General features: G+C 42.0%; 1 protein-coding gene across 1 annotated transcript in view; it reads left to right on the forward strand.

Moving 5' to 3' along the window:
- C2cd5 (C2 calcium dependent domain containing 5) overlaps positions 1–20,778 on the forward strand; it is a 92,782-nt gene that overhangs the window by 33,166 nt on the left and 38,838 nt on the right. Inside the window, 2 exon segments of the mRNA XM_027430157.2 lie at positions 1,171–1,256; positions 9,753–9,861. Of these exon segments, the coding sequence (XP_027285958.1) occupies positions 1,171–1,256; positions 9,753–9,861 (195 nt within the window).

Genomic DNA, 20,778 nt, shown 5'->3' on the forward strand with positions numbered 1-20,778 from the left:
GCTCCTTCTCTCCATTCCTGCTCCACCCACATCCACCGTGCCAGCCTGTTGCTAACCCATAAGGCTACAGGAGAAAATTATTCTGTTTGAACCAGTTTAAGTCTCATTTTGGTAATATTCGTTTATTATACCTTTTTTTTTCCTGTCCACTACATTAATCAAGTTATTCTGCTATGTTTTCTGGTAATTTATTTATCACTGCAAGCTTACCTTTTATTTTGTGACTTTTAATGCGCTTCATATAAAGATCTTAGTTTTATTTCCAGTTAGCATTGTATAGTCTCTAAAAATGTTTAGATTACTATAAGAAAAAATTATTTTTTAAAGAACAGAATGGGACTACACACATGCTAACCTTTGTTTCCTTATCCAAGAACAGCTAAAAATGTAAACATGAATTAGCTCCTTTGGAAGGCACTGCAGTGAATTTGACCGTATGCATCTTAGTGTAGGAGGCTGGGGCTCACCCTAGTCGAGCAGCGCTAGCCTCTCACCCATTCCATTTCCATGCAAGCCTTGGGTCAAATTGTGGTGCTGTCAAAACGGCAGGGAAAGAAATGCGGAGTAAGCCTAAGGAAATAGAATTCTTCCACCCCTGACTGCATACATTTGAGATGTATTTACCTGTGTGTGGTTTTTTTCTTCATAAAACTGTGTTGATTTTTGTCAGTGAGCACACTGTTGTAGTGTGCTAGCCACCATCTTCAGAGGTGGGCCTCAGCAGAAAGTAGACTTCATTCCGAATGCTGACTCCATGTTCTTTAGCTCTCTTGGGGTATTTTAAATGAGCAGTTAGTATGCTTCTTTTCTATATTCAATAAGGTATCTAGGTGTGCTTAAATTGTTAGCATAGAAATAGTTATTCTTTTGATTATTTTTATTAAAAGTCTCATTTTAAATATTGAATATTATCAATGATTTGTTACCTTTAGCATTCTTATTAGAATAAATTGATTCTAAAACTAGCTGTGACCAGAACTTTGATGTCTTGCTTTAAAGAAAGTCTTAGTATAGTAGAGTAAAATGTGTGTGTTAGTTGTCATCTCAAATATGTGAAATGTGTAGATGATTTTCTTGTACTTGACTCATACTGTTTATAAGTTGAATGCAGTTGAAATGACTGTCTCATGGTTGTCATTTGGCTGTCACTTATGTGCTGATGTCCTGTAGGAATGGGAAGTGGGAGTGCTGGCAAAGAAGGGGGGCCCTTTAAAGCTCTTCTGCGGCAACAGACTCAGTCGGCATTGGAACAGCGGGTAAGACTCACTCAACTCTCCTCTCTGTCCTTGCGCAGACACTGTGGCTTTGTGCTGCTGTGTCATAAGCTTCCAGAGTTAATGATCAAATGTATTCAAGATAGCAAACTAATTTATTTACTAATACTTACTTTTAGTTGGAAAAATTCTGTAAGTTTTTTTGTTTTGTGTTTCAATCTTTAAAATATTTCTCCTGAAAAAACCCATTGAATGCTGAGGTCATTTCTATTTTTCCATTTAAGTTACAATTTAAAAAAAAATGGCTGATTTTCTTTTGCAGAAAAACATCTTAACATTACATTAAAATAATGCTCTAGTATGTTAACGTATTTATCTGCTAATACCATTTTTGTCACTGACTTGTTTATTAGACATAAGACATGTTCTGTATATCTGTAGATTAAAATTAATACAATGGTTGTCTAGTATATTTTTATTTTAATTATGCTTAATGTTTAGTTCATTTGTTGAGTGGGAAACTGTCTCTAGTTTTTGGATGATTTTTCTCTCTCTCTCTCTCTCTTTATAAACATCATTGCTAAGGGAGGATCGCCTCATAGGTTCTGTAGAAGGCGGGTATGTTTCTGAACATGTGTGAGAGTCTGCTCCTTGTGTTAGAAGCTTTCTACTTTTAATCTCGTTCACTTAAGTTTCATTTAAGCTTGTAACAGGTGCTGCTGGCTTTTTCAGGGCTTCGTGGGAGGCTTCTGTTTTTTTCTGTGAACGAGGTGCATGGTTCCATGTGTCCTGTGCTGCGCTCACACAGCTCCACAGCTCTCCTCTGCCTGCTTTGGAAGCTGTAAGCACGCAGAGAATCTCACTTTGTTTGTTTATTTGATGTCAGCACTTGTGAGAGAACAGAGGTGAGGCAGTGAGCACCATATAAGGCACACCTCCTTTCTGTAGTTGGCCTCTCAGAACAGTTGGTGTTTTCCTGGTTCTATGACTGCAGACATTGAGTTTATTCTGTAGGCAATTTTTTTTTCTCATGCTGCAAGTAGCTATATATGTACTGTGTACCTTTTAGACAGGGTGGAGTGAGCAGAGCTGAAGTATAGTCATGAGTTGAGCTCTACCGGGGTCTCTATTTTCTTGCAGTACTTGAGATTGAGCCCAGGGCCTTGTACATGCTGGGCAAGCACCTCCCACTGAGCTGTGTCCTCAGCCCCCACTTCTTTGTTTTGTACCCCATTAAACTGCATTGCTCTTCAGCTGCTCCTTTCTTGGCAGCACAGCAACCAGTACCACCTAAGGTGCACCTAAAATAGTCATGTCATGGACTGAATCAAACAGCCAGAGATTAGGAGTACGGAGGACAGGGTCAGAGTGGAGGTGTGGCTGTCGTTTTAGGCCAGAATGGTTTTAATCTTTGCCTTCTTTTTTTTTTTTTTTTTTTTTTTTTTTTTTTTTTTTTCTCCAGTTGCCATTTTAGAATTTACATCAACAGAAAAGCTTGGGAAACATTCAAGTCATTTTGGATTTGTGGGCTTCTTAAAATTTTGTTTTTGTTTTTTGAGACTAATCTGTAGTCTAGGCTAATGTGGATCTCACTACTTAGCTCAGGCTAGCCCCAAACATATAATCATACTGTTTTAACTTTGCAAATGCTAGGATTGCAATGCCTAGGTAAAAGTTGTGTGTGTGTGTGTGTGTGTGTGTGTGTGTGTGTGTGATTTTTTTTTTTTTTTTTTTTTTTTGAGACAGGGTCTTTCCACATAGTCAAGGCTGTCCTGGGATTTACTATGTAGACCAGGCTGACCTTGAACTCGGAGATCTGCCTGCCTCTGACTCCCAAGTGCTAGGATTAAAGGCGTTCGTCACCATGCCCAACCCATACCTTTACCTGTTAAGTGCTGAGATTCTGAATTCTAGGTGTGTGCCACAGCAGTGGGCACATTTCTTTCTTCTTCTTTGAGAAAGAGTTTCTCTGGGTAGCCTTGGCTGTCCTGGAACTTGCTCCATAGACCAGCCTGGCCTCGAACTCATAGAGATTTGCCTGCCTCTACCTTTGGAGTGCTGGGATCAAAGGTATGCACCTGGTTTCAGAGTTTTGTTTTTTGTTTTTTGTTTTTTATTAGTTCAAGTTAGGGAACAAGCTTGTTTCACATGTAAGTCCCTTCTCCCTCTCCCTCTCCTTCTCCCTCCCCTCACCCCCATCCTTCCTCTTCCTCCCCAACCCCAACCTACCCCCCACCCCATCCACCCACCACTCCCCAGGCAGGGTAGGGCCCTCAACAGGGCTCTGCAAAGTCCACCAAATCTTCCTGTGCTGGTCCTGGGCCCTTCCCCATGTGTCCAGGGCCAGAGTGTAACCCTTCACGTGGGATGGGCTCTCAAAGACCCTTCTTGGACCAGGGAAAAATACTAATCCACCACCAGAGGCTCCCTGGAGTGCAGAGGCCTCCTTATTGACATCCATGTTCAGGGGTCTGGATCAGTCTTGTACTGGCCTCCCTGACAGCATCTGGGGTCGATGTGCTCTCCCTTGTCCAGGCCAACTGTTCCTGTGGGTTTCTCCAACCTGGAACAGACCCCTTTGCTCTTCATTCCTCCCTCTCTTCAACTAAATTCCCGATTTCAGCTCAGTGTGTATCTATGGATGTCTGTCTCTGCTTCCATCAGCCACTGGATGAGGGCTCTAGGATGGCATAAAGAGAAGTCATCAATCTCATTTTAGGGGAAGGGCTTTTAGGTTATCCTCTCCACCATTGCCTGAATTGTCAGATCGTGTCATCCTTGTAGGTCTCTGGAGATCTCCCTGGTTCCAGATCTCTTCTCAGACCTATAGTGGCTCCCTCTGATATGGTATCTCTCATCCTGCTCTCTCTCCTCTATTCTTCCCCCAACTCAATATCTCTGCCCCTCCATTTCCTCTCCTCTACTCCTCTTCTCTTGCTCTTATTGTGGCAGCTCACTCTCCCCTTAGCTCCCAATTAGCTCAGGAGTTCATGCCACTTCCCATTCCTGGGGACCATTTATCCCTTAGAATCCTTCATGTTCCTAGTTTCTTTGGTGAAGAGGATTATAGGCTGGTAATCCTTGGCTCTGTGTCTAAAATTCATATATGAGTGAGTACATACCATGTTTGTCTTTTTGTGACTGGGTTACCTCACTCAGGATGGTTTCTTCTAGTTCCATCCATTTGCCTGCGAATTTCAAGATTCCATTGCTTTTTTCTGCTGAGTAGTACTCCATTGTATAAATGTACCACATTTTCTCTATCCATTCTTCAGTTGAGGGGCATCTAGGTTGCTTCCAGGTTCTGGCTATTACAAACAATGCTGCTATGAACATGGTTGAACATATGTCCTTGTTGTATGAACATGCACTATTTGGGTGAGGAATGGCTGGATCTTGAGGTAGACTGATTCCTATTTTTCTGAGCAACCGCCATACTGATTTCCAGAGTGGTCTTATAAGTTCACACTCCCACCAGCAATGGAGGAGTGTTTGTGCTTTAAAAAAATCATTTTTTTTTTGTTTTGAGATACAGTGTTGTGTAGCAGAGAGTGGTCTCAAACACACTGTGTAGTTAAGAATGACCTCCACCTCTCAAGTGCTGGGTTATAGCATACACCAACACACTGGGCTTCTACTGTACTTTATTTATTGTTTTCTATTCAAACCATTTTTTATTTAAATTAGAAACAAGCTTCTTTTACATGTCAATCCCAGTTCCCTCTCCCTCTCCCTCTCCCTCCCCTCCTTCCCTGCCCCCTACCCATCCCCTATCCTAACCCCTTTCTAACTTCCTAGGGAGGGGAGGCCTTCCATGGGGATCCTCAAAGTCTGTCCTATCATTTGGAGCAGGGCCTAGACCCTCCCCCATGTGTCTAGACTGAGGGAGTATCCCTCTATGTGGAGAGGGCTCCCAAAGTCCATTTGTACACTAGGGATAAATACTGACCCACTACCAGAGGCCCCATAGATTGTCCAGACCTCCAAACTGCCCTCTTCGTTCAGGGGGTCTGGAACAGTCCTATGTCTACTGTACTTTAAAAAACTGTATTTGAGTAAATTTTAAAATGTATTTTTTTGGGGGGGCAAGTGTGTGGGTGCATCAATGCTGTGATACACTTATGGAGGCCAGAGAATATGGCACAGGCCTGGCTTTTCTCCTTCTACCATGAGGTCATCGAACTCAGGTTGTCAGGCTTGGCATCAAGTGTCTTTACCCACTAGGCCTTTGCTGGCCTCTGAAGTGCTTTTAAAGACTTGAAAATCTTGGGCAAGTCAGCACATTGGACTTGTTACTGGACAGTCTTCAGAGGATTAAAAACAGAGGTACTGAGAGCTGCAGTTTTTGTATGTAACTATAAAACCTGACATGTAACTGCTACGGTTTTGCATCTGAACCTTCCTTATAGGCAGTGGTGGCCCCTTGCATTTCCCTGAGTTCAGAAGAAGCAGCAAAAGCTGCAGTGTCTTTGGCTTTTCCAGTTACCTCTGGCTGCTACTGCTGTCCCTTCTGTTTGAGAAAAAAGTTATGCATTAGTATAGTAAGTCCTCTGCAGAAGTGTGCAGGTGAACAGGAACACATCTGTGTGAGGACGTCCTCAGAGCATTGGATGTCCTTGTCTTAGTGTGCATGAACACATCCGTGTGAGGACGTCCTCAGAGCATTGAACACCCTTGCTTTTAAAGGTATTCACATAGCTTTTTAGCTGTTTTTTTTTTTTTTTTTTTTTTTTTTTTTTCTCTTCAGTAAAGAAAGCTGGAACAGGATCTGAGGCACACACCTGCAGTCCCAGCACTCACAATCTGGGGCTGGTGGATTCTGAGTTCAAAAGCAGCCTGGACTACATGGGGAAAGGAGGAAAGAAAAGGAAATGAGACAGAAAGGAAAGGAAAGGAGCCCAGTGAACATAGGAACTCACCTATTCCCAAAGAGCACACTTTTGGGAAACATGGATGAAAAGTGCATTTATAATGAATTAAGATCTCCTCAGAAGTGGGATGAGATTGTATGATGAACCATTACAGGGATCTAACATGATGTGTTTGTATGTCTGATGCTGTGCACATGTCTGTGTGTGTGCTCGTGTGTTTGTATGTCTGATGATGTGCACATGTCTGTGTGTGTGTGCTCGTGTGTTTGTATGTCTGATGCTGGGCACATGTCTGTGTGTGTGCTCGTGTGTTTGTATGTCTGATGATGTGCACATGTCTGTGTGTGTGTGTGCTTGTGTGTTTGTATGTCTGACGCTGGGCACATGTCTGTGTGTGTGTGCTCGTGTGTTTGTATGTCTGACGCTGGGCACATGTCTGTGTGTGTGTGCTCATGTGTTTGTATGTCTGACGCTGGGCACATGTCTGTGTGTGTGTGCTCATGTGTTTGTATGTCTGGTGATGTGCACATGTGTGTGTGTGTGTGCTCGTGTGTTTGTATGTCTGATGCTGTGCACATGTCTGTACGTGTGTGTGCTCGTGTGTTTGTATGTCTGACGCTGGGCACATGTCTGTGTGTGTGTGCTCATGTGTTTGTATGTCTGGTGATGTGCACATGTGTGTGTGTGTGTGCTCGTGTGTTTGTATGTCTGATGCTGTGCACATGTCTGTACGTGTGTGTGCTCGTGTGTTTGTATGTCTGACGCTGTGCACATGTCTGTGTGTGTACTCATGTGTTTGTATGTCTGATGATGTGCACATATCTGTGTGTGTGTGTGCTCGTGTGTATGTTTGCGGAGGCCAGCTGGAGTCATTGGATCCCTGGACATGGAGTTATAGGTGGTGTGAGCTGCTTGGCATGGGTGCCAGGAACCAGATCTGGACCCTCGGGGCAGCAGTGCTCTTAACTGCTGAGCCATCTCTCCGGCTTTAGCATGGAGTTTTTAATCTAGAAATTTACTGTGTCTCTGGGGATAACAAAATAATTGATATAAAAATTGAGCCATTTATATATCTTTGAAGAAAAACCCCATGTAAATCTCTTGAAAGTAATACTTCTGCTATGTTTTATTGATTTTTTTCAACTGCCTTTCTTTAAACACACACTATCAAATATTTTTGTAATCTGTGCTCTTGGCATATATCAAAGCATCAAAAAGTAAAATCCACCTGGGGACAACAGGAAGGCTACTTAACACATTGATAAACGTTCTGGAGAACGTGTCCGTTTCAGTTTCTCAAACCGACATTCAGATATTGAGAGCAGAGTGTGCTTGGACTGATGTTGGGGAAGATGCCTTTGTCAGTGCAGGGAAGAAAAGAGCAACACTCTGAATTCAACAGGCATAATGCTCAGACTGTAAATTAAACCACGCTCTGGATGATACTTATGAGAAATAAGAACAAATATAGGTGATGATGTTTATTGCTAAGGAGTATAGGAATAGAAGGCCTTGCCATCCTCCGCTTTCTAAAACATGGGGTTACAGCAGCACCTGTCTTGTGGTTGGGGCAGATTTGAAAGTCATTTTTTGGACTTAACATAGGCCCTGGCATGGACAGCAGCTGCCAACAGTCTCATGATGTGGAGACGGCTGAGCTTTCTGCTGTCAGTAACAGCAGAAACTTCTTTAATTGGAGATGACTTTGCAGATGGACTTTGGCCCAAATAATTCTAATAGTTTTTTGCTTATTGCCGATGAAATCTCAATTTTAAAAGTGAATTGGTGTGCTGGCTTGATGGACTGGGGTCATGTTAAGAGACGTTCCATCTGTGGAGCAAGCTGGTTATTTTCTGCTCTGACTTGCTTTAGTATAGAACTTTCTGGCTCATTCCTTTTTAAAATCTGCCTCTCTCCTTCCCCCTCTCACTTGCTCCCCCCCGTCCCTCCCTCCCACTGTCTCTCCATCTCTTTTTAGATGATCACACCTTGGGCCCTGCACAAGCAAGGCAGACTCTATACTAAGTTACTGTCCCCAGGGCTAGAAGTCCTGTTTTCCATTTAGCTTGTGAACATTTTGTTTACAGTGGTTCTTGTTTTAATACTTAAACGATGAGTGTATAAAGAATAAGTATAAAGTACATTTTATTCTTTGGGATCATCATATAACTTTGATATTTTTAAGAGACTTTTAAAATTTAAATGTTCCTAAAATTGAAAAAAAAAAAAACCTAGAAAATTCTATGGACCCAACTTAATACATTTTAATTACATTAACCACCTATATGTATTAAAGTATGAAAGTTCAGACAGAAATAAGGACAACTTTTTGACAAAAAGTGTATGACGTGCCTTTAGCCATGTAATCCAGGTCAAACATAAACAGTTCTGTGGATTGCCTTTTTACTCTTCTTACACAGGGTAGCAGTTCTTACCTTATTACAGTAAAGATCACTTGTAGGTTTTGACTGGACTTTAATGTGTTTATATCAATGCACGCCCGCTTGCACTTTTTACGTCTATGCATCCCGAGGCGTGCGGGACTGCTTCCCGTGCTGATAATTGCTAGTCCCGCTCTGTCTTGTGCCTTGTGCTTCAGCAGTCGGCCATCTTGCTGCTTTTATATGCGCCTGCTTTTAGTAGTAGCTCTTTCCTTTTGTTTGTTGCATTTAGTCTGCTGTGGCCTAGAAAATTCGATAATGATGACTTTTAGAATGGAAGTGTGTTAGCATCTGTAGCTCCTTTCTACCTGTGGCGATGCCTTGGGAATACAGTGCATGAACCTTACTTAATACCTGCAGTCCTCCTAGGGCTCTTTTGGGCTATTTCCCAGCTCTTATTAGGTTGAAAGCGGTCAGGACTGTTGGAAAGTGACTTCTGGTTAAGAGAGCCACATTCATCTCACAGCCAAGCAGGTCAGGTAGCCATCACCTTTTCCTCGAATCCACTTTTTCCATGGCACGTGGCCATGTTTGGGCACCCACAGACATTCCCCTCTCGTGCTGGTGCTCTTTCCCTATCCTGTCATTTTTCTTCTGAGTCGTGCTTGTCATCCTCTGGCAGAGGGGAGCCACATGCAGGACTGTGTTGCTTCCCCGACTGTTACCATGTACCTCTTTCTTCTGCTAACGTACAGTGTGTGGCTCTCTTTGCTTCCGGCCACGCAGTGATTGGCTCTCACTTCAGTTCGCTGTTTGCCTTTCTCTTTTTCACCCCTCGACACTGCCCACCCTCCCACCCCATGTCCCATACTCCCCTGTTCTAGGTCTCTTGTTACATGCAGGCGTTGGGAGTATTTGCCAATAGCCTGTGTTGCCTGTGTGTGAGAGACATCATTACTGAGAAATGCATATGGGTTGCGTGTCAGGCTGTCCAGCCCTGTGCCACAGGAGAATGTTTGAGAAGAGAGAAGAGTGTGTTCTAAGTAGCTCAGCTGGGGACTCTTGAACATTTCCCCTCAGTCAGAAATGACAAAGCAGCTGGATTCTGAATGTCACCTCGGATGTAGGGGAACAGATTTGAAGCCATGAGTGTATAGGAAATTTTAATGAAAAAGCAGGTGTAGTGTATTTATTTCAGGCCATGCGTTTCCTGTGCTGGGATCTGCATGAGCAGAGCCTTGTACTGTCCTGTTGGTCACCTGTGTCCTGTCCCTTGTCTTCACCAGGAATTCCCCTTCCTCACCCTGACGGCCTTCCCTCCTGGGCTCCTCGTACATGTCGGTGGCGTCGTTAGTGCACGCTCTGTGAAACTTTTAGACCGGATCCACAATCCTGGTACGTTTTCTAATAAGTTTGACTTTACTGCTTTTACTTAAGGTATGATTGGAAAAATTAATTTTTATGAATATTGAAAGCAAATTTAACCTGAACAGAGATGAAAACAGGTTATAAACTGGCACATGTAATTTTGAAATATTTTCAGTAATTGCAATTACAGGTAAGCTAAGAAGTATACATTAGTTAGTTTTAATGTACAGCAAATGAACACATTCCGACTTATTTCTGGCTGGGGTGTCATTTTGAGGGGATCATTCATTAACATTTGGGTTAGCCTTATATTTGCTTTGGGGAGATAAAGGTCTTTACTGTTTGGCCTTCATGGCCATTATGTTAAGTTGCTACTGGTTTTCACTTGTCCATGTGGCCAAACAAGGAGGAGCAGTAGCTCCTGTCTTTAGCACAGTGTGGAAATGACACAGATGGCAGGTAGCTGAGTCCTGGCACTGTCAGGGCCTTGGATTAGAAACACCTGGGTGAGTTTTCTCCACAACAAGCATCACCAATGATGGGAGCCCTTAGGTGGATTTGCTGAAGCACCATAAACATGAAGGATGTTGGCATCTGTACTTTGGTAACTCGTCACTTCTCTGTGGTGTAGGGAAAGAAGGAAAGAATGCTCTGTAAGTACTGGGTGAAAACATTGCAGGTAGCGCTTTTGAGTATAACAGAGAATTACTATTCTTCACAGTGAAGTTTAATCAGTGCTCTGTGATTTGCTTTCACCTGAGAGTAAGAATGGAATTCTTCCAGCTGCAATGAGACTTCAGAAAGGCTATGCTAGTCATGCTTGCTTCTCTCTAAAGTGAGCGAATACATCATCTCAGCTCCAGTATTTTGTTTTCATTTGGTTTATTTTCCCCATTTCTTATTTTTATGGTCAGTGTAAGATCTCATTTTCCTTATGGTATTTATACACTCTGTACCACTTAGAGGGCAGTCCAACTGCTGCCATGTAGCACACTAAATTTGTGCAGATTGTGCCAAATTCTCGCTTTCTGTAGGAAATTCAGTTACCAGAAGTGTAAGGAAAGACCAGGCGATGAGGCCTGATGGTCTGTGCTCCACATGGATGGCTGACTGATGGTTTTATGGCTTTAAATGGAGATAATTGTCTTAAAATGTTACTTATTTTTACAAAATCTTTTTAAGAACTTATCATACCCACCAGTTCATTCCAGCCATACAAGAACTTAGAACCCAGGAGAGAGATCGTCCTCATAGAATGAGTTTTGTGGGCTGTAACTATCAGCTTACCAGTTTTCTCCTCCTTCCTCTCTCTCACAATAGCTGTCATCATGCCTGGGAAGTCTCAGTTATTGTTAATGGATTATTCTCAGAACTTCAAGTGCATATATATCTGTATCTGTATGTAAATACTATGAAATGGCATAGACTTACATTTTTAGTTTGCCTTGTTTTCAGTATAATACCTATCAAGTATTTACTCTAATGGTCCCTATATCTTACCTTGATTTCAAATAAACTCTCTTTGGATTCTTTGTTGTATGTATTAGGCACTGAGATGGAACATTTACCTAACAGCTTCTCCAAGCCCCCTGAGAAATTTTTATGGAGAAAAGATATCATTTGTTGAGAGAAGCTGGATGGATGGTTAATGCTCTGTGAAGCCCTGGCTTGGACCAATCCCGTCGGCACTGTGGCGGCATGGGCACTGATGCCGTGCTGTGCTGTGCTGTGCTGGGAGCCACTGAGCACCGCTGGGACACACATGCACTGTGTTTCCTGGCAGCTAGTTTTTAACTAGTGAATATGAGACATTTTAATTTCCTTTTCAGTGGAAAAGGGAAGAAATCTTATTTTAAAATCACTGCCCCAGCTGGGTGGTCATGTCACACTCCTTTAATCCCAGCACTCGGGAGGCAGAGGCAGGCGGATCTCTGTGAGTTTGAGGCCAGCCTGGTCTCCAGAGCGAGTGCCAGGATAGGCTCCAAAGCTACACAGAGAAACCCTGTTTTGAAACAAACAAATGCACACACAAAACAACAACAAAACAAAACAACATTGCCACTGGTTCTCTTGGTGATGACTTCTTCTAAGTTCGAGTTCTTACAGCTCCTTCCTTTATTTAGAGAGATGGGGTGGTTTCCGAGCAGCCAGGTGACAAGGGACTAGACAGTTCATGCTGGGTTACTGTAGCTTGCCTCTCCTGCCTCTCCTGTCTCTATTTCTTATTAACTCTGCTGTCTGTCTTCCAGTTCCTGTCAAGTGCTGTTGTCAAATGTGTTCTTGTTTGTAGTTTTTTTTTTATTCCTACTATTCTGCACATAAAACTGATCAACTAATTTGCTGTTTTGAACTCAGCCTTTGTCGGAATTATGGGTAACACAAGATCTTACAAACTGCTAGACTGGAATAGTTTCAATTCAGGTATTTTACTGGTCATTCAGTATTACATATGCTGACAGAAATTATGGCAGCTCAGTGAGGTTTTAGAGGTGCTATAGACTAAACAGATCAACTCAGTTACATGAGTATATTCTGTAGTAGTCATGTCACAGCTTGTGATTTGCCTAGAAATGAAAGTATCAAAATATATGAGCTAAAGTGAATCAAAACCATTCCATAAATTATGAATGACTTTGCTTATGTGACTAACTTTTAGAATATTATTAAATTCTATTTATGCATTTTGGCCAGTGTTTTCATATCTGGTAAGTGATACAGACGTTAGTTTTATCATCAATCAGCATTTGTTAAATACATTAAACAACCACCGTGATAAACCTTAAAGCATGTTTAAACTGCACCATCAGATTTAATAGAATATGTTTACTGTTTTATAAATTACCAGGAAATGTGACTCTTAGCATTTTCATTTATAATGCTAGCATTGTTCCAAAACTTCATAGCAGGACAGATTTTCCAGGGAGATTAATAAGATCTATAAGCTTTCCTCCTTCCATGTGAGATTCCAATTTTTTTTATAAGTAATTTGAATATAGTCTGTAACAATTAAAAAAAAACAAGAAAACTTACAGCTGATGATGTGTTTTAGTAATGCCAATTAGTTTCTTTTTGATCAAAGCATATTTTCTTGCTAATTTAAATATCTAAAATTATTTTTGGAATTAAAACTTGGGACTATTTTAATTAAACACTAAAGCTGATATTTAAAATTTTTTTTTCAGTTCTTTGTGTCAGTGAATTTTATAGTGAAGCAAAAGCACCAAAGGGCTCAGAATTTTAGGAAATACTTTTGGTATTGTCTGTAAGCAAGAGTCAAAGGTAAAAGCTCTGATGGATATTGTTTGACTATGCGTGATCTGGCTTTATCAGCCTGCGCAAATGGAGAGGAAGCCTATTTTCTGAGTCTTTAAGGAAGTTACCTCTGTTTTCTAGGCAGGGTTGAACCATGGTGCTGACGTTCGTTGAAATGAAAAGGATTATGTATTATGATTTACTTTTATTGAGAAAATGAAATATACCCTATTGGATTTGTTTTACAAAGTAAGAATATATTCTAGGACACAGTTAGCTTAGAGCAATTAGAAAAGCAGCTTGTGCATAAAAATGGTGTCTATCACTAACAAAGAAGTGAAGTCCTGTCAGATCAGCCTCTTTCAGGGTGTGGTGGGGTAGTTGTTGGCCAGATAACAGAAGCATATTGTAAAAGGAAAGGGCCGAGACAAAATCTCTGAGACACAAACAGGGCAGCCTTTTGGCAAGGAAGACATGGCTGAGGAAGCAGTATATCTTGCCATCACTGAATGTAATGTCATATGGGAAGTGTGCAAAAGAGAAGTGGGTGTGGAGCCCCATGAGGGGTGGGGGAGAGTTGACAGACTGGGCTGTGGAGGTCGTTCCGGGCCAGCCTAGGCTATGATGGGATACTGTGCTCAGAAGAGCGAGCCCAGCAAATTACAGAAAGGGAATGAGTGCTTTTACTGTAGTGTCTCCATAGTGCCGTCCTAGGGCCTTGCCTTAGAATTGTTACCTTTAGAAATAAGGCTGATTGTGATACTTAATTTGGTAATTATGAAGAAAATGTGATATCTTTGGTAAATATATTCAAATAATTTTTATATATCCTCTTAAATTTGGAAGTACTTTGCCATTGCTATCCTGTAATTTCAAAATGTCAGGAATTGGCCGCATGTAGGCCTGGAGGAGTGACTCAGTGGTTAAGAGCCCTGGCTAATCTTCTGCAGCACCCATGCTCAATTCCCAGTACCCACGTGGATGGCAGCTCATAGCTGTCTTTAACTCTTAATTCCCGGGATTCAGTCCCCTCTTCGGGCCTCCACGGGAATACTTGCATATATGTGGTGCAGCCGTAAATATAGGCAAACACCCATACACAAAAGTTAAAAACCAACAAACAAGGAACCCAAACAAAGAATTGACCCATTAGTATGAATAATAATTGTTGATATTGTTTTTAATTCTAAAATTGCTCATACTCTACTTTTTGAGTTTTTTTGACACCATAATGTAAGGCCTCAGTCAGTTCGATAATAGACATCCAAGAGCAAGAGAAAAGAGAATTCTGAATGAGAAACACTTGTTAGTTCAGAAACCCTACAGGCTTTTCAGTTTGGTGCTGCATCAAGACTGTTTGGTCATGGATCACGCACCATGGCTGTCCCTTCAGATCACATTGTCGTGGGTTCGGCTGCCTCACGTGTGCCATTGCATGTCATGTTGTTTTCACAGTGGTGACCACTGGTTACTGTGGCATTTCTTAGAACACATGCCTCTGTCATTGAGTGATACTTGCCTGAATTGGTATTTGTTTTGTACTATACAGTTAGGTGCTGGAGGACAAAGGTTGCCACTCACCCTGCCTATGAAACCAGTGTTCTTTGATGACAGAAAAGTATTAAAGGTGCTCCTGTGTTGTGTGGTACACAGAGTGGAAGCAGGCGTGGCTAACTGTCGGGGACGTGCTGACAGCTAAGCTCACATTTGAAGGCTACATATCAGGTTTTTGTAGGTTTCCAATTCTTTCAGTAAGATGCTTAGCCCCATATGAATGCATACTCTGTGCTGTTCTATACCTTAGAGTCAGTCTGAGCCCTTGCTTCTCTGATGGTTTGCTAGTTACTTCAAAGTACCAAGGGTCTGTCCCTGCAGCTTAGCCTCCTGCCCTTTGCTTTGTCTTAGCCTATTGCCCCACATTAAGCACACTGACAGGGCATTTTTAGGTACTAGGAAGTACACCCTCCCCATGAATCTGAGAACTTCCCTGATGATACCTTTTGTTTCCTCATTTGAAAAAAAGGGGAGCGGGGGTGGGGTGGGTGTTAGCATTTGGAAAGGAAGCTGAGATGTTACTGCTCTTCGTGTGGTACTCCTCCCGGCTGCCAGGAGATCATAGTAATGAGCCTGGGATAACGGTAATGTGCCTTTTGGCCATCCTGGCAGACACGCCTCTCCACAAACCTGGAGACAAGTTAGAGAGGCTTGAGCATTTTGCTTCATGCCAGACCCCATCTGAGTGCTTTACAGTAGCAGGTCATGTGAGTCTCAGGAGGTCTTTGGAAATAGTAGTTTCCTTAAGGAATCAGAAGAACGCAGCAGAGCTGCAGTCTCAGCCTATGTGACCTGGCTTCGCCCTGTTCTCCTCACTCTGGTTGACGTACTTGGAGTGTTAAGTCCACAGGGCAGGCTTGTACATGTGCCACACAGAACACCTTCTGTCAGCTCTCAAGCGAGGGGAGGCTGTTACCTTCACACAGTATTTTTGATTTGATGTCATATGTCCAGAATTAGGAAAAACCAAAATGTTTAAAAGGAGCTTGCTGTTTGGTTTTGAGACTATTTTTTGAAGTTTTAAGGATATTTTTGGATGACTCATGAATTTTAGACATATACCTGTTTTTTTCTTCAGTCATAATAGACAAATTATAAGGGAAGCTGTAGTGGTTTGAAATGAGAAAATGCTTTTTTGTTAATCACAATTTTTTTTTTTTTAGAAAGCTCATTTTGGGAGCAAAAATTCAGTTAAAAACTTGAAAAATAAGCTTATTACTTTACAAAATATTTAATTGTAAGAAAATGTGACTAGCCAGATATAGTGGTACACACTTTCATTCCAGCACTTGGGAGGCAGAGGCGGGCAGATCTCTGTGAGTTTGAGGACATTCCGGTCTACAGAGTGAGTGCCATCCAGGACAGCCAGGGCAATACAGAGAGACTTAGTCTAAAAACAAAACAAAATGCAAATGTGAGGCAGCTGATGTGTGAGCAAATAACATCTGGATTTGTTCATTTTGTTTGTTTGTTTGTTTTAACAAAACTTAAACACTGTCACAACTGTCAGTGAATGAATGTTTGTGGCGTGCTCACGTGAGTTGAGCACTGTGTTGGCACCTGGGGACCCTGGGGACATCATTAAGCCTGGTCAGCATCCTGTTCACAGCCAGTTTAGTTCCTTGTCAGAAGTCCTGCAGGCTCCCTGGGAGTGTCTCACCTGATGCCCAGGTGAGAAGTAAGCTGGATATAGACAGCTTCTGGTTCTCAAACGTAGTCGGTTTTCAGGAAGTCCTAGCAGTAGCATGCCTGGAGTGCTTGCTGTATGCACCAGTGATTTGCGTAAGGATGTCCTGTTGACGTCACGCGTAGACAGTGAGGTTTGGTTAGAGTGAATTGCATGTCTGCCTTTAAAAAGTGGCAGCAGTCTGTTAGGTGCAGTCCGTTAGATGCAGTCCGTATGGCGTGTATGCCAGTTACCACACTGATAGACATCTAAGCTTTGATGTTCTCTTGCTCCCTGTGTATCATTTCCAGTGCAGTGGGGATCTTTTTCTCAGCCTGGTTCTAATCCCTACCCAGTTTGGGGCTGAACTCTGTTGAACCTGAACTCTTTAATTTCTGCTACTCCCCGGGAGGTGACTTCCCAGGGTTTGGGAATGCAACTTCCCTGCATTCCTCAGCAGCGAGAGGATCCTATTCAGCCATTGCTGGGTCCAGCCCAACACCTTTACCTCCTCCTGTTCATCCCTACACTGGGTTGAACTGGATGTGATGGCTCATCCTCATGGTCATGGGACATCCGAGGGTGAGCAGGACTGTGAGTCTGAGGCTAGTTGGGGCTACATGCCAAGCCCTGTCTCAGCCAAAAACTATGTGGGGTAACTCTAAACAGAACAGATTTTTAACACTTTGGTTAGGCAGGTATGTCTTAGTTACGAATGTGTAAGTGCCTAAAATCACTGAAGGGTTGAGTTTAGTCAAGGCGTTTTCTGTTGAGCTGATCATGTCTTTACTTCCTGAGATATACCCTGGCATTCAAAAATCATTAGTAATTCCACCCTCACTTCTGAAACAAAAAGATGGCAAGATATCAAGCTATCACCATGCTCTAGAAAGGCTCCAGGACAAAAGAATAGGTTCTACTGCCAGCCACAGAACCAGCAGTGTGCTGAGCTAAAGCCTGCTGCGTGACCAATGCTAAGAGGAGACGTTAAAAGATTTGTATAACCTATTAAAAAGTTTGACCCATAGGAAAAAAGCTTAAAATTAGTTTGAAATATAATTTGTATAATAATTAAAATTTAATTTTTCCTAAAATTTTAAAATTAGAAATAATTGTATAAATTCTAAGACTATGGTATTTAATGTGGAAATAATTTTCTTATTACCTTTGGAATGCTTGTTAAATGAGTTCACATCTCAGCTGTATTTTCCTAAAATGACTAATAGCACCCATGTACTACATGGATAATTGCCAGACATTTTAAAGCCAGGCTCTGTTTTGCTTGTTATAAAATTATGATAGAATGTCACATTTATGCTTTGGTACAGTGAATAAAATAAATAGGTCCAATAGTGTGTTTCCTATTAAAATTTAGTTAGCAGTTATTAAACCTTAAAAGTTCATTATAGAGATTAAATAATGTGATATAGCTGATTTTTTATTGATAATAAGATCATACTAATTATAAGTACTCTTGAGTCCGTGGCTCATCTTTGCCATGATTGTAGTGTAGGCTTTAAAGATTAATAGACTCTTTCTTAATACTAAAAAAACTGATTAAGTCTGAATTTTTCTGTAGCCAAATAACTTAGATCCCTTGCCCTTGCTTACAGTACAGTGGCCATGGTGGCCAGAGCGACTCGTGACGAAGTGCTCCTCCTGTGCGCTTGCTTGCTCTCACCTAGAGTCTAGGGCCATTCCTTTCTGTGACCATTTCAGTGAGCTGCCATAGTTTTCAGTCCATGCTGTCACCTGACCCCAGCATGCGCCAAAACATCACCGTTCCTGGCTCCTGTTTGCCAAATCTGCTTTGCAAACCCTTTGTTCCTTAGCTTTTGCTTTAGCCCAAACCCAGTTTAACATTTTCCAGAGTGTGGACACATGCCATTTGCTTCTTTGGTGCCCATGTCATATAACTAGCTTTTTACAGCCGTCAATACTTTGCTCAGTACAGTGCTGGCATCTCATGCACTGTGTGGCTGTGTCAAAACGAAGCCTGCTTGTCAGCTTGCCTGAGGGGGATGAATGCTGCACTTGCTCTCAGTCAGCCCGCGCTCCCGCTCGCTCTCGCTCTCTTTAAGATCAGCCACTGTTTCTTCCATGGCTTTGGTTTAACTCTGTGTTGTTGTTTTATGTTATACCAAGGTAAGTCTGGTGTGGAGTAACTGTATTCTTCGTGCTTACACATGCGTCAAGGGAACTGTTAATACTTCTGCATTTGACTGTGCTGGGCATTTCTAAATAAATGCATTTCAAGCTTAAAATAACTAGCTCCCTCCATTCTTTCATTATTTTTAAAATGGTGATGTAGATTGCTGCCTTTAAACCCCTTTTTTAAAAACAGGGAATCTACCATGTGTTACTTGTAACAGATAAGGTGAGTCTACTTTGAGAAACTGTTTTTAACATGGCATACAGTGATTGCCTTAGAAAATATTCTAAACTTCTAGAGTAAGTAAAAAAATAGCAAATTCCGTTAGAGTTTGAGAAAAGTTTGACTTATTTAATATAGTGTTTTAGCAAAACAATTATTTTCTAGACAGTTATTTCTATTTGTGATACTTATTTTCTTAGAACTATAAATAATTTGATAGATGAGAACACTACATAGGTAATAGTTTGTCCTCTGCTATAATTTCCTTTTGGGAAAGGATGAGGTTCCATGGATGTTTAAATTGACATACAAGCATACATGTCCAGCCAGTAGTGGTAGCTCACGCTTGTAATCCTAGTACTGGAGAGGCTGAGACAGGAGGATTGCAGCAAGTTCCAGAAGCTTGATCTGCATAGTGAGTTTGAGGCTGCTTGGGCAAGTACCTCAAGCAAAGACAAATCCAAAAAGGCATGCGTATCGTGCTAGCAGAGTGACTTTGGACTCTGAAGTATTTTATGTTCTTAGTGTATACATTTCAGCCAGGATGTGGGAGCAAGTCTGTAATGGGCTATGGGTGCCAGCCGCCACCCGAGTGTTTATGCATGCCCAGTGCATAGCATGGGTGCAGCCTTCCCTCTTGTCTCCCTCCTTCCCTTTATCTTGTACTGTCATCTTCCCCAGTCTCCTCAAGTCTGCGCTGCTTTCTTTTCCTCTGAAGGGAAGTTTTAGGGTAGCTCTGTCTCAAACCCCAGACTTAATTCCAGAGCGGCTGGCATTCACCTCCCCCGCCTCCTCCTCCTCCGTCCCCTTGCCGTCCCTCCTTGCAGAGGAGATGCCCATCACAGGGATGTGAGTTCTGACATGCTTCTTAGCCTTTCCTTCCTTCTGCCTTCACTCTTCACTAGTGAGTAGACTTCCACGTCCTTTATCTTCAGAGACTCTGCTGAGAATCTGATAGAACTGCTGTGTAAAAATAAAGTGGTGTTTGCTTGATTTTCTGCACTAGTAGCATGTTTTGTGTAAAACCAGGACAGTAAGAACTTAGTGTTGTACTCTAGAGTTAAGCTTTCAGTCCTCCCAAACAGGTGGTGACAGGAAAAGAGAAAAGTCAGGGTACCCTCGTTGTTCCAGTCCGCTTTTGGTTATAACATTCTAACACCTTTGCCATGGAGAGTGAGTTTCCCTTGCAATGGTTGCTCACTCTCAAGATGCAGGTGGTTAAGAAGCATGCGGCAGCCCCTCCATCCATATGTCCACTTCTCCGACCACAGGACCCCATTACAAGGGATGTTAGCACTCCCTGTGACGGCAATGAACCCAGGGCCTCTCCACACTGCCCGTACCACTTAGCTTATCCTATAGGCCCAAAGCCGTCTTTGTTATGCTAGAGAGAGACAGGAACCTTAGTTTGTTGACCAGGCTAGGTTTAAACTCATGGGCTCAGCTTCCCAAGTAGCCAGGACTTCAGGCACAGGTCACCATGCCCATAATCTACTTTTGAAGTTATAGGCCATGTGTGGAGTTTGTAATTCTGTGTTTAAAAATTTTCCTTATTAACCAAATTATTTGTGTTAACCTTTTAAATGCACTCTTTCTTTTTCTAACCCCTCCCATTTTTCTTTTTAGATTAGCGTGTCCTTTTATACCCTGTTGTTCTGCCCTAGAACTTACATCTTTAAAAAAGAATGGCAAATAAAGTTTTTTTTATCCCATTTTTAAATATTAGCAAATCTTTACCTTGGGAAGAACTCAGAATGTAGTAGATTATAAAAGTAGGTGACAGAATATGAAATCAGAATTTAAGTCAAATTTATGGATAGGACATATAAGGTATTCACTCAGTGAGATGAGACACCGTGTGTCCTCTCAGTGTCGAATCTGAGCTGGGTGTGATGGCACATGCCTGTGAGCCTAGCGTTTAGATGGTGGAGGCAGAAGGATCAGGTCAAGGTTATCCTCAGCTACCTAGTGAGTTCCACTCCTGCCTGAACTATATGAGATCCTGTCCCCCAAATCGATCAAACCAACCAGATTGGGATCTGGAAAATTGAGACCTCCATTTAAGTTATTGCTATGAAAATATATGCTATTATACCAA

The sequence above is a fragment of the Cricetulus griseus genome, chromosome 8 (assembly GCF_003668045.3).
Source record: "Cricetulus griseus strain 17A/GY chromosome 8, alternate assembly CriGri-PICRH-1.0, whole genome shotgun sequence".
Classification (NCBI taxonomy): domain Eukaryota; kingdom Metazoa; phylum Chordata; class Mammalia; order Rodentia; family Cricetidae; genus Cricetulus; species Cricetulus griseus.